The sequence below is a fragment of the Anabrus simplex genome, chromosome 1 (genome assembly GCF_040414725.1).
Source record: "Anabrus simplex isolate iqAnaSimp1 chromosome 1, ASM4041472v1, whole genome shotgun sequence".
Taxonomy (NCBI): domain Eukaryota; kingdom Metazoa; phylum Arthropoda; class Insecta; order Orthoptera; family Tettigoniidae; genus Anabrus; species Anabrus simplex.
Genome location: NC_090265.1, coordinates 1,697,954,674 through 1,697,977,706, shown reverse-complemented (window position 1 = coordinate 1,697,977,706; position 23,033 = coordinate 1,697,954,674). Strand labels below are relative to the sequence as shown.

The following is a 23,033-nucleotide window of genomic DNA, read 5'->3' as shown; positions in this document are numbered from 1 at the left end:
CATTATAATAAGAGGTGCATTTCGAAAAATGCTAAGATCTGTCATTACAAAACTGCTGTCAGACCACAGTTGTACGCCTCAGAGACCCTCCCGATGAACAAAAAAGGTACCAGGGATGATCTAGAGAAAGCCGAAAGACGTATCCTCAGGAAAATTTATGGACTGAGATTGCTCCCAGATGGAACCTACAGGCTTAAATCGAACTCAGAGCTGTATCGACAGTTAGAATCAGCCAATACCAACATGCGACGTGGGAGGCTTAAGTTCTACGGACATCTACAACGAATCGACAGCAACAGGCTTACCAAGAAGATCTTCTCTTGGGTTAAAAGCTACAAGACTGGAAGCTTGTGGCTTAGTGAAGTACAGAAGGACTTGGATTCGGCTGGGATTTCAGACACTGATATAGAAGATCGTTCCAAATTTTGTGCTATGGTACAGTCTTGGACCCCACCACACAGAGTTCCTAGAAGTCGGAAGCTCCTTTCACAGGAGAGAAAGGAGAAATTATCAGCAGGGCTCAAGAGATATTGGGAACAAAGAAGATCATCGAGGAAGAACTAGTCATCAGCGCTCCTTAGTGGGCTTAAATTAATAATAATAATTAAAGGAATATCCTAGAAATATTGTTGATCCAGTTGTCCATGCTAATTATATGCACTGGCATTTTATCTGAATTTTTTAATATTGAAAAAAAAAATCGCAACATCTAACCAGGTTTTCTGAATTTTTTTTTCAGAAATAGAATAGATATTTTGTATATGTTTTTATATGGTCAAATTTTATAGACATACTTGTAAGACAATAGGTCTTTTTCACATATTGAATCTATCACGTGAAGCCTTTTTTTGAAATTTACAATGTTCCATTTATGCGACTTTGAGATTAACAAGGATGTATTCTTGATTCATAGACTGCTCACTTGAATGCACTTGCAACTCTGTTCCTTTCTTCATTGTGAAAGTGTGCATTTGTAGTGCAGTGAGGAAGCATGAAACTGTAATTGTGTGTTGATAAAGAAACAATATTACAAGAAAGGTACCGTATGCTAAACTGTATTAAAAACTGAATTATTTTATAAATGACTTTTCTGTTTGCTGTGGAAGTATGTACATCTTTCGTATTTATATTAGAATTTCATTGTTTTCCGACATGTATCATATCGACCAGAAAACACAAACTGTGGCACAACTCGTAGCTATCATAGAAGAAGAAGGTGATGATGACTCGGTGAATGCAGATAACACTGACATTGTCTATATTTCATCTGATGTAGATGAAGTAATGGATGAAGAAGACTGTCTTGTGGAAGAGGAACAAGTATGTAACGTGGCTGTTCCCAAACTGAAGAAAAGTTGCTCCTGTCCATACTTCTTCACCGACATCAGAAGAATAGGCTAATTGAAGAAATAAAAATCAATGTAGGTGGTAAGTCACCTTACGAAGTATTTTCACTGTACTTCGGTTCACTCTATAGCGTTGTTATTGACTGCGTCAAAATCTCTGCACCAAACTGCTTCATACTGGAGCAACTTCAACATTTGAAGAGAATCAGATATACAATCACCTGCACAACAATGGCATTGCCAATTACAGGATTCAAGTTAGGGTTAAAAAGTGGTGGTGGCCTCTGTTTATTTATTTGGCTGACAGTGTCATCATAAATTCTCGGAAAATACACAGACTAGTAAACAATGACAATAATCTCTCAGCTGCAATTTAGATCATATATAGCTCTGGCCCTGACGAAATCTGAAGGTGATGACACTAAAGATGATGTATGTGGTGATGACAGGGAAGGCAATAAAGAAACTGGCATAGGTGGGAGAGACAATTCTAGTTATGGTTGACCATCAAAGGCAGCTTTACCCACGGAAGTGAGTTGTCATCAAATAGGACATTTCATAATCCAAGAGGAAAACAAAGCTAGAAGAAGATGCTGACTGTACAAGAGCACAACAATTTACAAGTGTCAAAAATGCAATATTCATCTTCATTCAAACTGTTTCCAACAATTTCACTCTCGCTAAATGAAGATGCCAACTAGGCCCAAAGTTGCATAAACACAACATTATGCTGAACTTAAACTATTTGTAAATACTTTTGTTCCCACATTTTCTGGTCTTTCTGATCTAATTTCAAGAGAAATATACATTAATATTCCAAAAAACTATGTTTTTTCAGTGCTCGGTCCTTAATGGGTTAACCATAATAGGTATTTTACTTGATCCTGTATTGACTTGTCTAAATCTATTAAAGAAACTATTTAAACTAGTTTATGTTGGGTCGACCTTGTCAATACACTTTTAATGATTGAACGATGAAGGGAATGCATACTGTTCCCGAAACATGTATGACAGAATAAATAATTTTCAATCATTAAAAGTGTATTGACAAGGCGGACCCAACAAACTATATTAAATAGTTTCTTTAATAGATTAAATTATCGATCTCGCGGTTCTTTGACTGATGTTTTATGCGACTAATACTGCAACACGCACATGGCTGGACTTGTTATTCCTATCTCCCAGGTACTGTACGTCTAATGTGCACAAAACCTTGTATGTAAACCCATCGTTCAATTGGGCAAAGAAGGCAATCATACCACCGAGCCTTATACAACTACGATAATTGTTATTGGCAGCAAACCAAATCACATAATATCGAACATTAATCAGTCCATTAATTAGTCCAATTAGCAGATTTGCAACTAATGATAACATTAAGAGGACATCACAACAAGTGGACAATAGTGCACACGGAAAAAGCTGTCATTGTAACGGAGTTCTCGCTATATCCTGTACTCGCTATAGCGGACTTCTACTGTACATCTATTGTCTGTCAAAATAAGTTAACAGGCTGAGAATGACCTTTCAACATCCACTAAAGTGATGGGACAAAATTTATACACTGGCACCAAAGGTTACAAACATTCATCTAGCAAGGACATCCCGCTTCCATTCAGGTACTGACTAATTGTTTGAATCTTCAGTCCGGGGATATTTTGGTTTACACATTATTTCTTCAGGAATGATTACAGAACCGGATTGTTGCATTTATTACACGGAATATTGCTGAATACTAAAGCCTTACAAAGGTCAGGTGAAAATGTCTTAAATGAAGGCTTTGGTTTTACATTCGTATGAAGTAGTTGTGGTGTGTTGTTCTTTCCCTCAATTGCCGTTATATGTGTACTCATTTTTGCATGTTGTTCAAGTTGAAATTTCTTTTCACATTTCACTTCCTTCGGATATACTTGACAACAGACAACAATACCATCAGCTGAATAATCACTATTACCTGACACCCACGGATGAAGTAATTACTTTCTGCTGCTTTTCCCCTGGGCCATTTTGATCAAAGAATATGCAGACTAAGAATAAAGTAACATATTAACTACAGAAACTCCTCACAAAACTAACCGCAGACTTCTGGCTGCCCAGACGGTGAAAGAAATGTTCCATCCCATACCTTTCTTGAAACAGCCAGGCAGCATGCTTACGTAAAATACCGTTATTTCGTTATCTGTTACTCATAAAGTTGCTCACAAGGTACTCCAACACACAGGCAAAACCAATTTTTTCGAGGTTTTGAATTATTAAGTATACTTAATGTCAAATATATATGCTGAAATATGCTGTTTTATTTAGAAAATGCAATAAATCCAATAAGTCCACAAAACATGCATTTGCATATGCATTTTCAAAAAGCCGGTCCTGGTTATAAAAAGAGTTTCCAACAGACTGAAGTTACATTAACAGAGTAGAGACTTCCTTTTTAACAACCACCACCACCACCACCACCACCGAGTGTGCACGCATTCTGCTTCTATGCACACGATATTGCGGTATCCCTCTAAACACTGAAGCCATCCCTCTGGACAATGAAACTCCAATTCCATCCTTAGCGCCAACTCTTCCCCATTAATAACCTCGCCATCAACGGGGATATCGTTCATTCAAACAGGCGAAAACCACTTGGTCAATTCCACTTCCAAATCTAAATGTTTAGCTCCTTTACTGCACATCCGATTTGCAGTATTACCAGACTGCACTTTTACAGCTTCTATGATATCACGATATTTTACATGGCGAGAACACAGGAATTCCAAATTATGTAACTATCTCACTTTTTATTTTTTGTCCTTTATAACTGCCGTTATAATTTTCAACCTCTTGCTGTCTTGGAAGAATACGGATGCTTAGCCATCTCCTAACACAAAAAACATGTACCCTAAACTAAAATACCGCAACTAATAATAAACTAAAATACAGTATTAATAAAATATAACTATGAAGTGCATAACTGTACACTGAAAGTTAAGTAAAATTAAGTGCAAGATTAACTAAAACATGTTGACAGACTGAAAAGCAATTCTTATGTAACTGCAAGAACTCAAAATAGCTTAGCAACTCTGAAGGATGCTGTAGGCACGTGAAAATAAAAGTTACCCCTGTGCGCTCCGGAAGACACACTCTAATGAGACATTTCATTAATGGGGCCAACAGTTTCTTCAAATTGCAAATTATCTATATTTCGAATTAAACAATTTAAACAACATGCAAAACCACTTGATCAATTCAACTTCCAAATTTGACATTTTAGCTCCTAGAATGCACATTTGATTTGCAGTACTGGCACACTGCAATTCTAGAGATTCTTCAACAAGCAAAACCATGCCTCTGGAAATGAGAGATTCTTTGGATTTAGAGGAATTTTGAATTATTGAGGTTCTGCCATAACACTTAACCACTGCAACAAACACAACATAGACATAACACACAACATAGATATGGTTAATTTCTCAAGAATGCATCTCTACAAGCACTAAATATTCATAAAAATAACTCACTGAAGTGGATTAGAAACCTGCCATAACCCTGCCTTTGGTACTGAGGCATCGTCATAATGCAGGAAACGTTGTACTTTTGCTGACAGTGTTTCTCCTTGGAAAAATATCCCACCAAATGGCAACCCTGAAAAAAGTAAATATCACCATGAAAATAACTGTCTGCTAACTATTGTTATATGAAGGAGACAGTAGGAAAATTGAGGGGCAGCAATTTCGCTCAAGTCACCTCGTAAGTCTACTTAATCTAAAAATGTTGTAAGAATTGTTTATATCAATACACTCCACTTCGGATATACTCTAGCATTACTTCACCCCCACCCATTCCATTGGCCAAGATGATTACACAAATAAGTAGAGACCTGAAAAAATCGCATTTGCAGTAAATGCAAATTTTTTAATCTTGTACTGAATCCAAGCCTACGGTAATACTAATCTGGAATAAAATCATTTTTACTCATAAACAGAAGTGCAACAAAATGTGAATTGTGACCCAAAATGCAAAATTAGTATGAATATGCAATTTTGGTGCGAATTCTGTGAAAATGTGCTATTTTACTAGCGAAAACAACATATTTCAGCAAAATCGTCAGAAATACTCAAAGTATGATGCATAAATCATTAGACCATTCTGATCGGTGAAGAAAAGTAGCCGATCGATTGCTGCTTGCTGACTTTAATCGATATTTACAATTGGAATAGCAAGGGGATAAGATCTGTATAGACTGTTATCGAAATGTAAATCGAGTGTCATGGAAATAACGAGATAGACGCAGCGTTGTTTTCCTGTTCAAAATTGAAACTAGTGAAGAGTAGAAAGTAGAGCAATCGTTTAGGTTACGGGGCGCACGAAAGGGCTCAGCAGTATGCAAAGGATGATTTATATGCCACAGATTCAGTGACAGTGTTTTGCAACTATTGTAATTGCCGAGTTGGGTGGGAAGAAAAAGATAGCATTTTGAATCATGTTAAATCTGAAAAACACGTGGGTAAGCGACGGGATAATGAGAAGTTCAAACCCTGCTGCTAGTACGTCTCTTACACATAACTTCTCGAAACGCATAGTTGAAGTACTTGCCAAAGCAAATATACCTCCAGAAAAGCTGGAAAGCAAAGAGCTAAGAGCCTGGATTACTGAGTTTTCAAATGAAGAGCTGCCGTGTGCGAGATCTGTACGTGAAGTATATTTACCGGGTAGGTTTCGATTTCATTTATCGGGTACGGTTTAGGTATTACGACATTAAAACCACGCGCAAAATTGAAGGATACCGAATTTGAGTGCGATTTCCATTTAAAGATAAAAATTTCATTGTTCCATATTGAAAGTATTAATGTTAAAATTGAATAATTGAAAAAGAGGTTCAACCTATTCAATACATAAGAGAAAGAAATGTAGTGATTACATTCTTATTTAATAGCAATTAGAATTGGGACCGGTTTCGACCATAGTCCAGGTCATCGTCAGCCGATCAAAACATAAAAAACATGAAAAACAATGCATATGAAAAAGAAAAAGATTAAGTGAACTTTGGATCGGTATAAGAGGCAATATAAAATGATGATGGGGGTAGAAACTGTGAGTCACTTAAAAGAAAACAGTGTGTAATTTTATGAATGGTGGTACGGCACATGCAATGATAGGTAAAGTTTCACAATGTTTATGAACAGCGGAGAATACAAAAGATTCTCCGCCATAGGACAACACATACAAGACTCCAAGCATAGTTTCACCAATATTGACAATGAGATGAAAATACTTAAAATCATTAACAAAGGCCCCCTCTTAAACATTACTGAAAATTGCTTTATCCACCTTGACCAGTACTTCAACCCTAATTTCAATCTAAACGACATTTCTGAAAAACCCAACATTCTTTTCGACTTCCTAATTCTTCTTCTCAAAAATTCCAAATTCCAAAACCCCAATTCTATTTTCAATGCCTTACAAAGTTCCTACCCACATTTTCTACCTCCAATAACCCACCCTAAACTACCCCTCCTTCATTTCCCTATCTTATCCTTCCTCAACACCATTTAACTTCAATTTCTTTTATTCTTCTCTTATTTCACTATCCCTCTTCCTCTATTAATTTATTCTACCTTTTCTTTATAAAAAAAATAATAAAAAAAACCACCACCACCACCACCTTCATTTCGGTTCTCCTCATTCAAATTTTAACTCTTGTCTTGCGCCGACTTCGACTACTTCAATCATGACCTGATTTTTTCATTTTAAAAATAGCGCACTGTGCGTATATGTTTTCATTTGTTTTTCCGATATTGCGCTCTTTACTATTTTTTTTCTCTTTACAATTGTTTTTTCAAGTCAACCGTTTTCCAAGAATTCAGCAGTAACACAATCACTCATTCAATTATACTGAATTGCGTTGTATGTATCTATATATACATACTTAATTTCCTGCAACCGAGGCAAATACTGGATCTTCAGGATATTCTCCATTCTACTTTGGCGTTCGAGACTACAGCGCATGACCTTGAGTGTACTGCGCTGATCACCGGGAACTGTCAGTTTGCTTCTATAAATCTATTCGTCTTCGACTTCAACATATTGATAGATCACAACACTATCGAACAACATGTTGTTCGATAGTGTTGTGACTTTGTGCCTGACGGGGTGTAAAAACTGACCCATTTGACCGTTCTCCGCTGTTCAAAATCATTGCAAGACTTTACCTATCATTGCGTGTGCCGTACCACCATTCATAAAATTACGCACTGTTTTCTATTAAGTGACTCACAGTTTCTACCCCCATCATCATTTTATATTGCCTCTTATACCGATCCAGAGTTCACTTAATCTTTTTCTTTTTCATATGCATTGTTTTTCGTGTTTTTTATGTTTTGATCGGCTGACGATGACCTGGACTATGGTCGAAACCGGTCCCAATTCTAATTACTATTAAATAAGAATGTAATCACTACATTTCTTTCTCTTATGTATTGGATAGGTTGAACCTCTTTTTCAATTATTCAATTTTAATGCGATCTCCATATCAAACTATCTTACCCGTACCCAATTGATCCAGTAATTTTAAATTATTTTGTTATAATTTGAGGTTTTTGCTTCCTTTCTAGAAGTTGCATATGACCACCAGAAAAGAACAGCAGAGGCTCTAGTGGGGAAAAACATCAACATACTCTGTGATGAAACTACAGATGGAATAGGCCGTTGTGTTTTTATCATCATATTCCAAGTCCCAGCCGTATCGAAAAGAGAGCTGCACGTTGTTTCTGTGAACTATCTTGATGCAGGAAATGCTACAAACTGTTCCCATGCTGTTTTAGAAGCTCTGCGCAGTTATAGTGTACCATATGATGCAGTTAAAGAGTTTGTTAGTGACAGTGCCCCGTACATGACCCGGTGTTATGAAACATTAAGTGTGGTCATAGGGGATCATTTAATGCATGTACAGTGCTGGGCACATAAGATCAGCTTGGTTGGCAATAGTTGGGTTGCAGTGATGACAGATTTAAATCATGTGGTTGCGATGGTACAGTCTGCATTTTAGAACACAAGAAAGTGAAAATATAATTGTTTACAATTCTTAACATCGAAGTATGGTGTTTCAAAGGAAGCAAAGCTTTCTCCTACACCTGTCATAATCCGATGGAATAGCTGGTTTCAGGTTGTCTTCTATTTGAGTGCTTACTTTACTGATGTTACATTTTCAATTCAACAACAATAAAGGTGTTTTAATTTAATCCACCTATTCAATACTTTTATTTTCACTTATAGTGGTTACATAAATAGACTCACAGTTAAATGGGACATGTTTCGCCCTCAATTAAGGGCATCTTCAGCCTAAAAGCAATCATCAAGAGTACAACTAATATTAAAAGTGGAAGCTAAAAGGTTAGCCAGTTATTAAAATTCGGGACATAAAAATGTGAAAAATGATATAATATATAAAGATGCTATTGGAAACACTGCCAATGATTAAACTATAATTCTGTCGGAGACTAAAACTTCTTCCATTAAAATTCTAATTAAAACAGTTCATTTAAAATGTTAGTGGAAAACCAAAGTGGTAATAATATAAAGCCAACGACATGAGGGCGTGAACACAAGCATAAACATGATTGTTATAAATACAGCATGTCCAAGGCCGCTGAAATTCGTCAGCATAAAGCGAGACAGAAGCATAAGTTGAAAAATTGTAAGTGGCCCTTAGCACCGGTAGGTAATACTATCGGCTGAAACCATGCCAGGAAATTTCAGTAGATACTGAAATAATGTTTTCTGTAACAGAAGGAAAAGATGAATTAAGAAGTTGATCGTAAGGAGAGAATTCGGATTACATAAATTGAAACAGATGAGGACTTACATGTTAGTTGAAAGTTGTTATTTGTTATCTACTGTTGTGTTGGTCGCTGCCCTTCTGTTGGCTCTGAGTCTGGTGTTGTAACTGTGCTGCAGAGGTGGCAGTGAACTTGGAGGGGAAGGAATAGGGGAGTGTGGAAGGGAGGAGAGGATGGGTGGAGTCAATTGTGACGAGGCTGACAAAGGGGCGGAGTCAACCGTACTGCTGGAAGTAGGCCTAATATCTGTAGGTATGGGAGGAGTATTAGAGTATGAAGAATTAAATATAATAGGTATCCTAAATTTATAGCATGAGTTGAAAAATTGTAAGTGGCCCTTAGCACCGGTAGGTAATACTATCGGCTGAAACCATGCCAGGAAATTTCAGTAGATACTGAAATAATGTTTTCTGCAACAGAAGGAAAAGATGAATTAAGAAGTTGATCGTAAGGAGAGAATTCGGATTACATAAATTGAAACAGATGAGGACTTGCATGTTAGTTGAAAGTTGTTATTTGTTATCTACTGTTGTGTTGGTTGCTGCCCTTCTGTTGGCTCTGAGTCTGGTGTTGTAACTGTGCTGCAGAGGCGGCAGTGAACTTGGAGGGGAAGGAATAGGGGAGTGTGGAAGGGAGGAGAGGATGGGTGGAGTCAATTGTGACGAGGCTGACAAAGGGGCGGAGTCAACCGTACTGCTGGAAGTAGGCCTAATATCTGTAGGTATGGGAGGAGTATTAGAGTATGAAGAATTAAATATAATAGGTATCCTAAATTTATTCGAACGAACTGACTTTAATAATTTCAGCATTAATTCATGTAACATACTTTTACTGTCCGTGGTTTCATTAAGATTCTGTTGCTTATTGTACGCCTGATCTAAATAGATATATAAACTTTCTAATTCGTTCAACATTCTCCCTTTTTCTTCTATGTTTCTAATTATCGCTAGGTCTTTTTCTATGGATTCAAATCTGTGACCAGTCTCCCTCATATGCAAACTCATCCCTGAGTATTTCCTATGTTTTTCCACGTTAACATGTTCCATGTATCTTGTCATAAAACTTCTCCCAGTCTGTCCAACATATGAAAAATTACACTGAGTACATTTGAGTCTGTATACTCCTGATCCCAAATAACGATTTTTATCATAATTAACTTTTTTATGATTAAAGAATATGGACTGGTTAGTATTAGTAGTTCTAAAAGCTATATTAAAATTATGTTTCTTGAATACGTTAGTAATCTGGTGTATAGCTGGATTATTAAAAGTGAATGTAGCATACTCAGATTTGTGGATAACTTGTTCTTAATTTTATTGATTAATTTGTTGATCATTTCAATTTTGAAACCATTTTGTTTAGCGAGGTACCTAATAAAATTTAATTATTTCTTCAAATTCTTGGGAGATAGAGGGATTCTAAGTGCTCTATAAATCAGACTGTGAAAAGATGCTTGTTTATGTGAATTCGGGTGTAAAGAAACATTGTTTACAGTTGTAGATGATTGGATCGGTTTTCTAAATATTTTGAAATCAAAAGTATTAACCTTACGCGTAACTGTTACAAATAGAAAATTCAATGAGTTATCGACTTCGTCCTCTTTCGTGAATTTCAAATTAGGTTCGATTTAATTTAACTTATTTAAGATTTCTTGACTATTAGTGACATCTCTGTTTATGATTACAAACGTATCATCTACATATCTCAACCATAAATCAATTCCTTTAATTTTTGCTATTATTTATTTGTGTTCAATTGAATCCATAAATATGTCGGCAAGGATGCCCGATATTGGGTCACCCATTGCTAATCCATTCTGTTTATAAATATTATTGTTAAATGAGAAGTAATTATTGTCTAATACGAAATTTAACAATCTAGTGAATTCTTCTACTTCCATTTATGATATTAACAGTTTTATCTGTCGGAATATTCGCGAACATATTCACTACGTCATACGAACACATCATCTGGTTTGGACGCACGCCAAATTTAAGCAAAATGTCACACAAGTCAATGGAATTTCTTAATGGTTGCTTATTATTAAAAGTGTAATGTCTTTTCAAAAACTTATGAATGTATTTGGAGACCTTATACGTGGGAGAATTTCGGCAATTGATAATCGGACGAATCGGAATATCTTTTTTATGTATTTTGGGCAAAGCTCTAGTTTCTGGGTGCCTAGGATTCATATTGACAAGTTTTAATAGTTCTTGTTCGGTAAAGAGAGATGTGGATCTTTTAAGTAAGGTCTTTAAGTTGCGTTGAATTTTAGTTAATGGATCTTTAGTCACTAATGTGTATTTGTTATTATCAAAAAAATCCTCAGTTTTCCTGATATATGTATCTTTATCCATCAAAATGATCGCACCCCCTTGTCAGCCTTGGTTAATATTGTTAACTTCAATTTTCGATTTCAAGTTTTTTATTCTTTTCTGTTGTTTAGGATCAAAATTGGTATAAATCTCTTTCGCTAATCTGGGCAATCTCTTCTTTAACTCCAATCTTGCTTCGTCTTTTACACGGCGTGGGAGTTTTGATATGTTCGCCTCCGCTTCTGCAACTGTGTTAATGATGTCTATTTCTCTATCTTTATTAGGCGAATTGTATTTTGGACCCCTTTTAAGGAGGTCATTCTCTCCTTCCGTAAATTGTACCTTGGTCAAGTTAACTACCATGGGAGTAACAGTGTCCGATGGGCCTTTAATTTGTTCTTGTTTCGTTTGTTTACTGTGACATATTTGTGTGTCTATCAAATGATTCAATTTCTTATTCAATGTATCCTGTTTCTTACTAAGTGCGTATGTTAATTTGTGTTCCATGCGTTGATAAAATGACTGCCATTCTAATGGGGCTAAATCCAGCGTCACCGCTAAGTGAACGTTATATAATTGCAAATTCAATTTGGATTTCTTCCTGTAACATGCCTTGATTTCATATTTTAACCAATAATTCATTTACCTTATTTTGGGTTATATTATGGCTTGGACTGCTTATGTTCTTACATTGTGTTGATTTAAGAAAAGTAGGTACCAGTTTTAGTCTCAGACATTGTTTAAGAAAAGCTAAATCCTTTACTAACTTACAAATCTTCATTTTCAGATTGAGAAACTTATTTCAATCTACATTTTGCCTGGTTGGCTGTCATATTACATGTTATACATCTCATTTTTGGTCCGTATTGAAAATTTACAGTTCAACAACAATAAAGGTGTTTTAATTTAATCCACCTATTCAATACTTTTATTTTCACTTATTGTGGTTACATAAATAGACTCACAGTTAAGTGGGACATGTTTCGCCCTCAATTAAGGGCATCTTCAGCCTAAAAGCAATCATCAAGAGTACAACTAATATTAAAAGTGGAAGCTAAAAGTTTAGCCAGTTATTAAAATTCGGGACATAAAAATGTGAAAAATGATACAATATACAAAGATGCTATTGGAAAAACTGCCAATGATTAAACTATAATCTTGTCGGAGATTAAAACTTCTTCCATTACGTAGGTGGTTTGAAAAGTTCTCGGAATGTACTAGAATTAAGTATCTTACCTCGGTGGAACTGCTTTTATTTTTCAACATAGTCTCCCTGTAGACTAATGCATTTGGTCCAGCGATGTTCCAATCCCTTAATCCCATCTCGAAAATGAGATTCCTCCAGGCCTGCCCAGGCGGCCTCACCTGCTATGCTCAACAGGGTCCTTGTTGGAGGATGGGAAGATCGGAAGGGATAGACAAGGAAGAGGGAAGAAAATGGCCGTGGCATTAGGTGCCTGGAGGAGAAGTGGGAAAATACGAGAAACCACTTCGAGGATGGCTGAGGTAGGATTTGAAACCCCTCTACTCAGTTGACCTCCCGAGGCTGAGTAGACACCGATCCAGCCCTCGTACTATTTGTTTTCAACTTACATGGCAGAGCCGGGAATCGAAACCGGGGCTCCGGGGGTGGCAGCTAATCACATTAACCACTACACCACAGAGGTGGACTAGTACTATAATGTTACCTATATGTTTATGTTAGTGCTGAAATCCGATTTCTTACTTTACTAATGCTGAAAGCCCGAAAATGTAATGTTATTCTTTAATATGGGAATCAAGGTTTTCTATGGTTTCCCATTTTCACACCAGGCGAATGCTGGGGCTGTACCTTAATTAATGCCACGGCTGCTTCCTTCCCACTCCTAGCCCTTTCCTGTCCCATCGTCGCCGTAAGACCTATCTGTGTCGGTGCGACGTAAAACAACTAGGAAAAAAAAAGGGGGGGGGGGGGGAATCAGTCTAGAAGGAAATGTTGAAAGTGATGTGATTTCTATCCAGGTTCGATGTTATCCTAATACTATGAGTTACAATACACTGCACGTATATAAAAGATGCCACTTACAAACTTGCTTTTTATCCACGAATTTCTGCGGCCACAAAAGTCACTATTTTTCAAGAATGATGAAATCTACACATGATAGATTGTCTGACTGTGCTGTTTTGAACCTTTCTTCTGTCATTTTGAAGTTATTCGCAATCACGAATAATAAACAATCGGCTTTTAGTAACGGCTGATGCACAATGGCTGGTAGAGCTGCATGCGGTACTGGATCGTGACGTCACAGCGCGTCGCTTACGTCAGAGGCCGTTTCACTCGCCTTGCGGAAAAGCACTTTTGAACATTTTTTTAATGATAGAAAACAAGGCAACTTACTTCATTGTAATACATTTACGTACTATTTCATTGGTGTACTTTTCAAATAAAATATTTTTGAAAATTATGCATGTTCCCTATTAAAGGTCATCGCAGAATGACTGAACCTGGAACCAGCCCTCATATCCAGGTAAAAATGCCTGACCTGCCCGGAAATCTAACCTGGACCCTCCGGGTGAGAGGCAGGCAAGATAAACCGTGGGGCCAGCTTCAAACATTAATTACCGGTACGCTACTAAAAAATTATAAATAAATAAAATATATAAAACACAGCATTTTATCAAGAGAACAAATTCAAGAACATCGCAACTGGCCGTTTATAAGGAGACTTAATGAACTCTTTGAATATATAACTGACTTGCAAGTTTTCTACTTGTTATAAATGTTTTTAATGTGTTAACATTTTCAAAACAGTTTTAAATAGTTTTTTCCAATACCCATTATTTTAAGTCATATTATGAATTGTATGTATGCCTATTTTTCATTAACAGATGAGGATAACATTATTATGTGTCGAAACTAGTTCTGTATAATTCTATAAATGTTGTAGTTGAATAACAGCATTAAATTATGTATTGAATAGGTGGAAATACCAAAACTTTATATATTTATAATTCTTAGTTCAATACGTAATAATGATCAACAGCAAGAAGTGTTTGCTTGTTTCATTGATTTTGAAAAGGCATTTGACAGAGTACAACATCCAAAACTTGTAGAACTCCTAAAGGATATAGGAGTTGACAGCAAAGATATCCGCAATATTGAAAACCTTTACTGGAGACAAAAGGCCGTTGTCCAAATCGGAAATCAAACTACAAACGAGATAGCCATCCAAAGAGGAGTTAGACAAGGTTGTGTTTTGTCTCCATTGTTATTCAACCTTTACTCGGATAAAATTTTCAAAACAGCTTTAGAAAATCAACAATACGGAATAAAAGTAAATGGTGGCATAATTAACAACATAAGATATGCGGATGATACAGTCATCTTGTGTGATAATTTTGAAGGTCTCCAACTCTTGCTCAATAATATTAGTGCAGTAAGTGAGGACATGGGACTAAAAATAAATGTAAACAAGACCAAGTTCATGATCTTCAGCAGATGTGCCAATGCTGAGGCAATCTTACAACTAAACAACCGACAGATTGAGAGAGTAACCACTTTTAAATATCTGGGTGCCACTGTCACTTATCAACTTGATCCCGAGAAAGAAGTGAAACAGAGGATGGCGATAGCATGAAAAATATTTACAAAAATGAAATCTTTCTTTTGCAATGACTACTTAAATTTAAAACTTAGACAGCGGATGGTCAAGTGCTATATATGGTCAGCCTTGCTATATGGTGTGGAAACATGGACTCTCAAGAATATATCAGAGAAATGCTTGGAAGCCTTTGAAATGTGGATCCACCGTAGGATGCTCAGGATTTTGTGGGTTGCACGACTAACGAACCAAGAAGTACTCAGAAGGGCAAGAGCAAGTTGGGAACTCGTTCAAACAATAAAACTCCGGAAGATCTCTTACCTTGGCCACATCCTTAGAAATGACCATTACCTCATCTTACAGCGGATTGTACAAGGCAAAATACAGGGTCGAAGAGGTGTCGGGAGGAGGCGAACATCATGGCTTGGAAACATCAAAGGATGGACTGGAATTCACAGTGTTGAAAGACTTTTCCACCCAGCAAGAGATCGTATTGCATTTGCCACAGTGATCGCCAACGTCAGGGGGACCTGATACGGTACTATAAAGAAGAAGAAATACCTAAAAATCTCAAAACTTTTACATTCAATTTTACCGGGGAAACTTAGTCAGTTTCCTCTGAAAACTTCATTCAGTTCAGTTCAGCAACTTTGATCAGCCAAACTCTTCGAAAAATCTAATACCCGTAATGCCAAGCCAAACAACAATTGACCACAAGTCATTTTTAATTCTCTAATCTGATAAAAAAGCACATTAGATACAGAAGCACCCAAAATGATGGCAAAATCCCTTTTTTCTTATAACCTTCCATTGTAATTTGGTCACCAGTATACTGTTCGTAGTCAGTTTATAGAAATCTTGCACAGTATAAATTAGGCCTACATCAATTTTTAAAGGTTATGTTGAACTCGAGAATATGGTTTTGAATATAAGTATTGATCCTCAAGTTCTCAAATGCATTATATTCAATTCTGCCCCTCACTAATCACAATCAAATTGGAAAGAGAAAAAATATTAACACTTCCGAAATTACGATCATTCGCGACCTTGAGCTCAGCTGAAAAGCGCGCTCACTGTACAAGTCGGTACGAGTGTGAAATGATACAAAGCTAAAAATGTAACGTGTGCGAATAAATTGTCTGCGGATTCTACAACATTTTAACACAAAAACGTGAAATTCCCAGTCTTATATTAGGACTAAAACAGTAATAGGCAATCCCAAAACCTCCCATGGCTTAATGTGTGTAAGGTGCAACATCTGTTCCGGTCTCGATAACATAATCGTATACGATAATATTAAAGTACTAAATGTGTTACTTAAGAAGAAGCAGTTTCAATTCCTGCCTGAAAGCCCAGTGACTATACAGTGATCTGAGGGAAGTGCCGAACACCTGTTTGGCGATACACTTAAAAAAGTAAAAAATATAAATATTTAACCCTGGACATAATGCAAACTTTTGCATGCACGAACATTTGACGAAACTCGTTCCGTCTTCAAGTAGAGCTGTCGAAATGCACTCTGTCTCCTTCCAATTACTGTGGACACTCTGCTTTATGACTTCCGAGGACTCTCTAAACAATACCACCCAAATGTGATGCTAAGATGGTCGCTTATGCAGGTCCACCGCCGATCGGTTTTCCAATACGTTACAGTACTTCTTCAAATTTCCACAATGATGGGACGTTAACACCATGATCGGTAAGTATACTGTATGATATAGATGTTGATTCCCATAGGGAACTTAAAATATTTGTCCTGAATGAGTAAATTTATAATACCAATATAATGGTCCGTTATTGGACATTATAAATTTTCCAGCAAACTCATTCTTGGTTGCCTGCATTTTGCCCTCGTGTGCTAAGTTGGGCTCATCAGTTATTCCTGGCTCTCTAGACCGGGATCGCCATCTCACCGTTAGATAGGTCCTCAATTAACGGTAGTCACGTAAGCGGGTGGACCTAGAACCAGTCCTCCCATCCAGGTAAAAATGCCTGACGTGGCCGACATATCAAATCCGGGGCCTACGGGCGAGAGGCAGGAGAGCTAGACCGTGCAGCCGGCTTCAAACATTAATTACCTGGGTTACAAATCTCGATACTTTACATTCACTTTTACCGGGGAAACTTTGTCAGTTTCCCTTGAAAACTTCTTTCAGGTCAGCAACTTTATGATCAGCCAAGCTCAGTGAAATATCTAATAAATAATGCCAAGCCGAACAACAATTGATCGCAGGTAGTTTTTAATTCTCAAATCTAATCAAATAAAGCACATCAGATACAAAAGCGCCCAACATAATGGCAAAGTCCTTTTTTTATCTTCCATGGTAATTTGGTCACCGGTATACAGTATACCATTTATAGTAACTTTCTGGAAATCTTGTACCGCGCAAATTAGGCCTACAGAGACTTTGGTTATGTTGAACTTGAGAATATGGTTTTGAATGTATCGATTCTCAAAAGTTCTCCAATGCATTAAATATTCAATTCTGCCCGCCACTAATCATAAGCATATTGGAAAGAGAAAATAAACCCATTAAAACTCCAGAAATTTAGGTTTATTTATGACCTAAAGCTGAGATGGAAAGTGCGCTCGCTGCACAAGCCAGTGCGAGTGGGAAATGATACGAACTCCTTAAATGTTACGCTGCATAAATATAACGAATGCTGTTTTTATCAAGACTTTTTAACATAAATACATAAACATAAAAATCTCCGTCTTATATTAGGACCAAAACAGTAACGGCCTTATATATGTATAGTGTAACATTTCTTCTGGTCTCGAGAACGCAATCGTATCCTATCTTTAAATTACACTATTCGTGTGAGGAAGGATCAATTTAGATCCCTGTCTGAAACCCCAGCGTCTCGTTCTGCCTTTAAGTAGAGCTGTCGAAATACGCTCTGTGTCCTTACTATTGTTGTGGCTTTACGATTTCCGAGGATTCCTAAATAACACCAGCTGAATGTGATGGGACCCTTAAGCAAGTTATCCTCCGATTGCTTTCCCAGTACAGTACTTGATCTAATTATCGCAATTATTATTATTAGCATATGGTAACGTACACAAAACAATAAAGAGATTAAATATACATGAACAGTAAGCACAAACTATTATATATACAGGGTGAAGCGTAATTCGCGCACTCGGGCGTCGCAGCGCGACTCCTCACATGCCAGCAATAAAAAAATGTCTCTTACAAAATTTCGTCTTGCGAGTATATCCGGTAGAAAACGGACGTTGAAGAGTAGCAATCTGGCAACACTGTAACCATATGTAGGGTAACTACCGCTCTCAGCACATTCTAGTCGTGCTGTAAAGTTGGTGCAGTGGGTAGAGTTTTTGGTTGGCATGCAGGAGGTCGATGGTTCGATCCTGGGTTGAGGCGCAGTTTTTATTTGCTAATTTCCATCTGACATTACCTACTGTAATACAGTAAGACACCGTTTCTGAGGTCACATGTATCCTACATTTACAACATTTTGTTACGCTGAAACAACAAATACCTGGTTAGACTAATAAGAAATAGACAGCTGAAACAAATGACCAGTCATAGGACAGAATAACTACACAAACAATATCACTTTCGATATGCTAAAGATGATAGCACAGTACAATAACACAACATCTACCTTGCCATTTACATACTACATGTATAATAATAATGTTATTTGTTTCACGTCCCACGAACTACTTTTTAAGGTTTTCGGAGACGCCGCAATACTACATGTAATATGTTCGCGCAGATGTAGCACATTAGCACTAATACTGTCCATAGTAAATTCACCCCCATGACGTGGAAAGGGCGCCTTTCAAAGCTGACGAATGAAAACGATTGTTCGTCCATTTTTAGAATCGTAGTATGTAAGTGCAAATGGTTTCTAGAGGACCCACTGCAATCGCTGTTGACGATTAAGATGCCAGATACCATACCACCTGAACTACATTTACGAAATAAAAAGCATACGCCTCAACCCAGGATCGACCACTCGACCTCCTGCATGCTAACCCAAAACTCCATCCACTGCACCAACTGTACAGTACGACTAGCGTGTGCTGACAGAGGTAGTTACCCTACATGTGGTTACAGCGTTGCCAGATTGCTACTCTTCAAAGTCGTTTTTCTGCCGGATATACTCGCAAGACGAAATTTTGTAAGAGACATTTTTTTATTGCTGGCATGTGAGGAGTCGCGCTGCGACGCCTGAGTGCGCGAATTACGCTTCACCCTGTATATAATTACAAGATATACACATTATAACACTGAAAACAATCATGCAAGCAAAAGTGTTCAAAGAGTTAGATCTAAATTCTCTAGCCATTGTATGGCCTCAGCAGAAGCCACCACAAAGGCCTGGCTAGATCCAGTGAATGCCCTTCCAATGCATTCGATGACGGTGACAGGACGTTAACGTCAAAATACACAGGTGTCGTAGCCGTCCTTTCGCGAGATATTTTTTCTTCAAAAACACTTGATCGAGGATTTAGCATTGATGGGACTGAAATTTCTAGACGGCTGATCCGGGAAATCGTTTCTTCAAGGAACGGATAACACGGGATTTTTACAACATGATTTAATTAGGATGTTCGCGGGACCTTGTGATTTGAATTAATAATCCGGGAAAACGTAGTTTCCGGGAACAGATAACTGAGGTTCCACTGTATCTAGTTTTAAGTTTGTTGCTACTTTTTATCCATTTCTTTATTAAATATACAGTATATATATGTACTAGTCATAAGCAATATGTCACTTACCTTCTTATCATTTTTAGTTAAAACATAAAAAAGAAAGGGTTCCACATCATAGTAGAGGGTCTTGTGATCCAAGAAAAGCTTTGCCAATAAACAAAGATTTTGACAGTATATCTTGTTGACATTACCATCCACCTGCAGAAAAACAAAAAGTACAACTTAAGAAAACAAAAAAAATTTTATCACGCAGCAACAACCCTTAAAAAGTATTTGTAAGGTTCTGTAGCATTGTCAGTAATACTATATTTACTTGGCTATACTGTAGGACATAGTAGCTTCTCGTTCCTGTTGGCATGTTGAAGTAAACTGATGTGTGATTAGCATTGTGAATTTGCAATAGAAGGAATGGCCTTCGGAGTCTCATCACAAAACAATGAAATTCTGTGTCTTATCACAGTACCCTTCCCTAATTTCTGAGAGTCTAAGTACAGAATTCTTGGAACTGATGAATTCCTCTCTACCACTGTGCTAAATCCAGCAATGTTGCCTGTTTCACACTTCTGTAACATTCTGTCTAGAAGCACACTGTGCGGCAACAATGGCGAAACACATACCTCCCTGCCACCAGCAGAGCTGGAGCTCACTGGAATGTGGCCTTGGCTCTAAGATTACTCAGCCCCTCCCTTATAGCCACCCACATGTTCGGCTACCTGGCTCATACCAGATCTTTCTTCTAGCTTTCAGTCTTTCATTTTAGATGCATACTGTATAAACTTAGAAACTGAGTACCAGCAATTGCATAATGACTTTATGGCCTCTTTTAAATAAGTGCTGTTGAGTTTGCATTTTAAATGGCATAAGAACACCATCTCACGAATCCGACATACAGCTTAAAATGATTCGGTATTGACGTAATCAAAAGAACCAACTAAAGCTACCAAAGGAAGACTGTAAGTCTTTTCGTGGAATGCTGGAAAAAAAGTAGAAAGAAGTCAATGAAAAAGTGTTACGAGTGGATTGTTGAAACAAGAAACAAAGGTCACGCTGCGACACATGAAATGCTACAAATCAAAGTGTGTGCATTACAAAAACCAAGGGACTTCAGCTTTTAAATATAAGACAAGTCGAGGCTGGGCAGTACAATTTAAGTATCAAAACAATTTAAGTTTGAGGAGGAGAACATTACTATATCAACAGCTTACAGACGACTACACAGATAAAGTCACAGAATGTCATTGTTTTGTGATGAGACTCAGAAGGACATTCCTTCTACTGCAAATTCACAATGCTAATCACACATCAGTTTACTTCAACATGCCAACAAGAACGAGAAGCTACTATGTCGAGTTCTGCTAGCTGTAACTGAAATGGCAGGAAACTCCTGTTGAACTATATTTTCATATGAAAAACTCTGCCTAAAGGAGACTTTCCGAAAATAAGTCATCTGTGCACAGGACAAATGGTGGATGGAGACAGTTCTGGTGAAAGACTGGCTATGAACTGTACGGGAACATCCAGGAACCCTATTTAATAAAAAAATTGATGCTTGTAGTTGACAGCTTTCGCAGCCACTTAGCTGACTGCATTAAAAAAAAAAAAAAAGAGAAGACAATTATCCTGGGAGTACTTACATCAGTTGTGCAGCCTTTAGACATTTCCATAAACAAGCCTTTTAATGATTATATATAGGAAGGTTTTACACCAACTGGATGCTGGATAACGTGCAAGAGACAACAATAACTGGAGAAAACCAAGCAGCCTTTGCTTTGATTTATTTATCTAAGATAAAATTCTATAAGAATTTAATTCTATAAAGGCCACCTGTTGAATACAAGTTTGCCATTTGATAAATGGGCTGTCTAAAAAGCTACATACGGCATGTTTCGACCCAGCCTAGAGGTCATCATCAGCTAAAATAACACAAAGATGAAAGATGTATACAAAAACAGTGATACATAAAAAAAACTGAGATAAAATACAATCAACAAATGCAATAAAATCTATGTTTAAAAGGGGCATCGCTTCAATCTTGGATGAATCTAGTTGTAACAGGTGTGGGTCCAACCGTATTTGGCTGGAGGAATATTTTAAAATTATGAAGACGTCAAATGTTACCTATTTGTCATGCTTCTGGAAACGGAGTGAAGTTTCAAAATCCATAAAATTTCTTCATGGAGAATAAAAGTATAACCACGATCTAAACGTGAAACCAAAAAGCCGAGTGTCAGAACGCAAAAATGAAGTGGAAATAAAAGTTAACCCATTAACGCCTGAATTAAGTTTTTTCTGAGATTACCACATAGTTGGGACCAAAATAAACTAATGAAACAAGTTTCAGAATTTTGGGACCCGCTAGGTCATAAGGTATTTGATGTTGCCACATGGCAACGCTAGGCGCTTGCACTACCTAATTTTTAACAATGAGTTTTGATAGAAGAATTTAGGTTACAGAGTAGTTCCTTGTTTGTTGTGGAATAACAGTGTTGAAAAATCTCAGCAGTATTTATTGTAAGAATATGGAATATTACTTTTTATTCACATCTTCTAAAATATAAAATTACTGAATAAAGGAAAATCTATCTGTTTACAGTACAGAGAGATATATGTAGTTTTTTGCCTGGAACAACAGAATAAAATCAAAAATAGGAAATTCAGATGCGGTTACACACTGCAGAGTAACTACAGTAGTCATTATTTTCTTGGCACATAAAAGCCTTCCCTCAGTACTTGCACGTTAGGCACAGAGACAGAGAATGACAATATTTACCGTTTTAGTACCATCCTGCGTGTCCCAATTAGAACAGTTGGAGGGCAACTTATTGTATCCAGAAATGAAAAATAAGGCGATAGAGCAACAAATTTCATCAGAAGTTATTTGTGGGTCTGTACAATTTAAAAACATTGCATACTTTCTGGTCTCTTGAACTGAATGTTATCAGCTGGTTATCCACAAACAATTCAAAGATGTCAACAATATTTATGGATTTGTACTTGCCGTAATTAGGCTCCGGAAATGGCAACAGTTGCCCGATATTGAAATAAGTCCCTTCAGTCTATCTTTGTTTGTAATTTGATTTATTGTTTTCTCTAACACTTACCCGCTCATTAGCAGTTTCAGGTATTGAAACAGATCTTGCATCACTAGACACAACAGGCACATTGTCCACTGGTAACACACCTTCACCATCGTAACTAATCCTATTTCTTTCATTATTTACAAGCTTCATTTCAGCACTGACACGTAACTGTCAAGAGCTGTGATTATCAATAAGCCCACC

The 23,033-nt window shown here is 37.1% G+C and overlaps 1 protein-coding gene across 3 annotated transcripts in view; it reads right to left on the bottom strand.

Annotated features, from left to right (window-relative positions):
• The window catches only part of enok (enoki mushroom), a 516,902-nt gene that overhangs the window by 133,818 nt on the left and 360,051 nt on the right, over positions 1-23,033 (bottom strand). For all 3 annotated transcript variants that reach the window (XM_067138427.2, XM_067138428.2, XM_067138429.2), the window contains exons 9-10: positions 19,819-19,950; positions 4,853-4,976 (exon numbers count right to left, since the gene is read on the bottom strand). In XM_067138427.2, the coding sequence (XP_066994528.2) occupies positions 4,853-4,976; positions 19,819-19,950 (256 nt within the window). The remainder of the gene's footprint in view (positions 1-4,852; positions 4,977-19,818; positions 19,951-23,033) is intronic.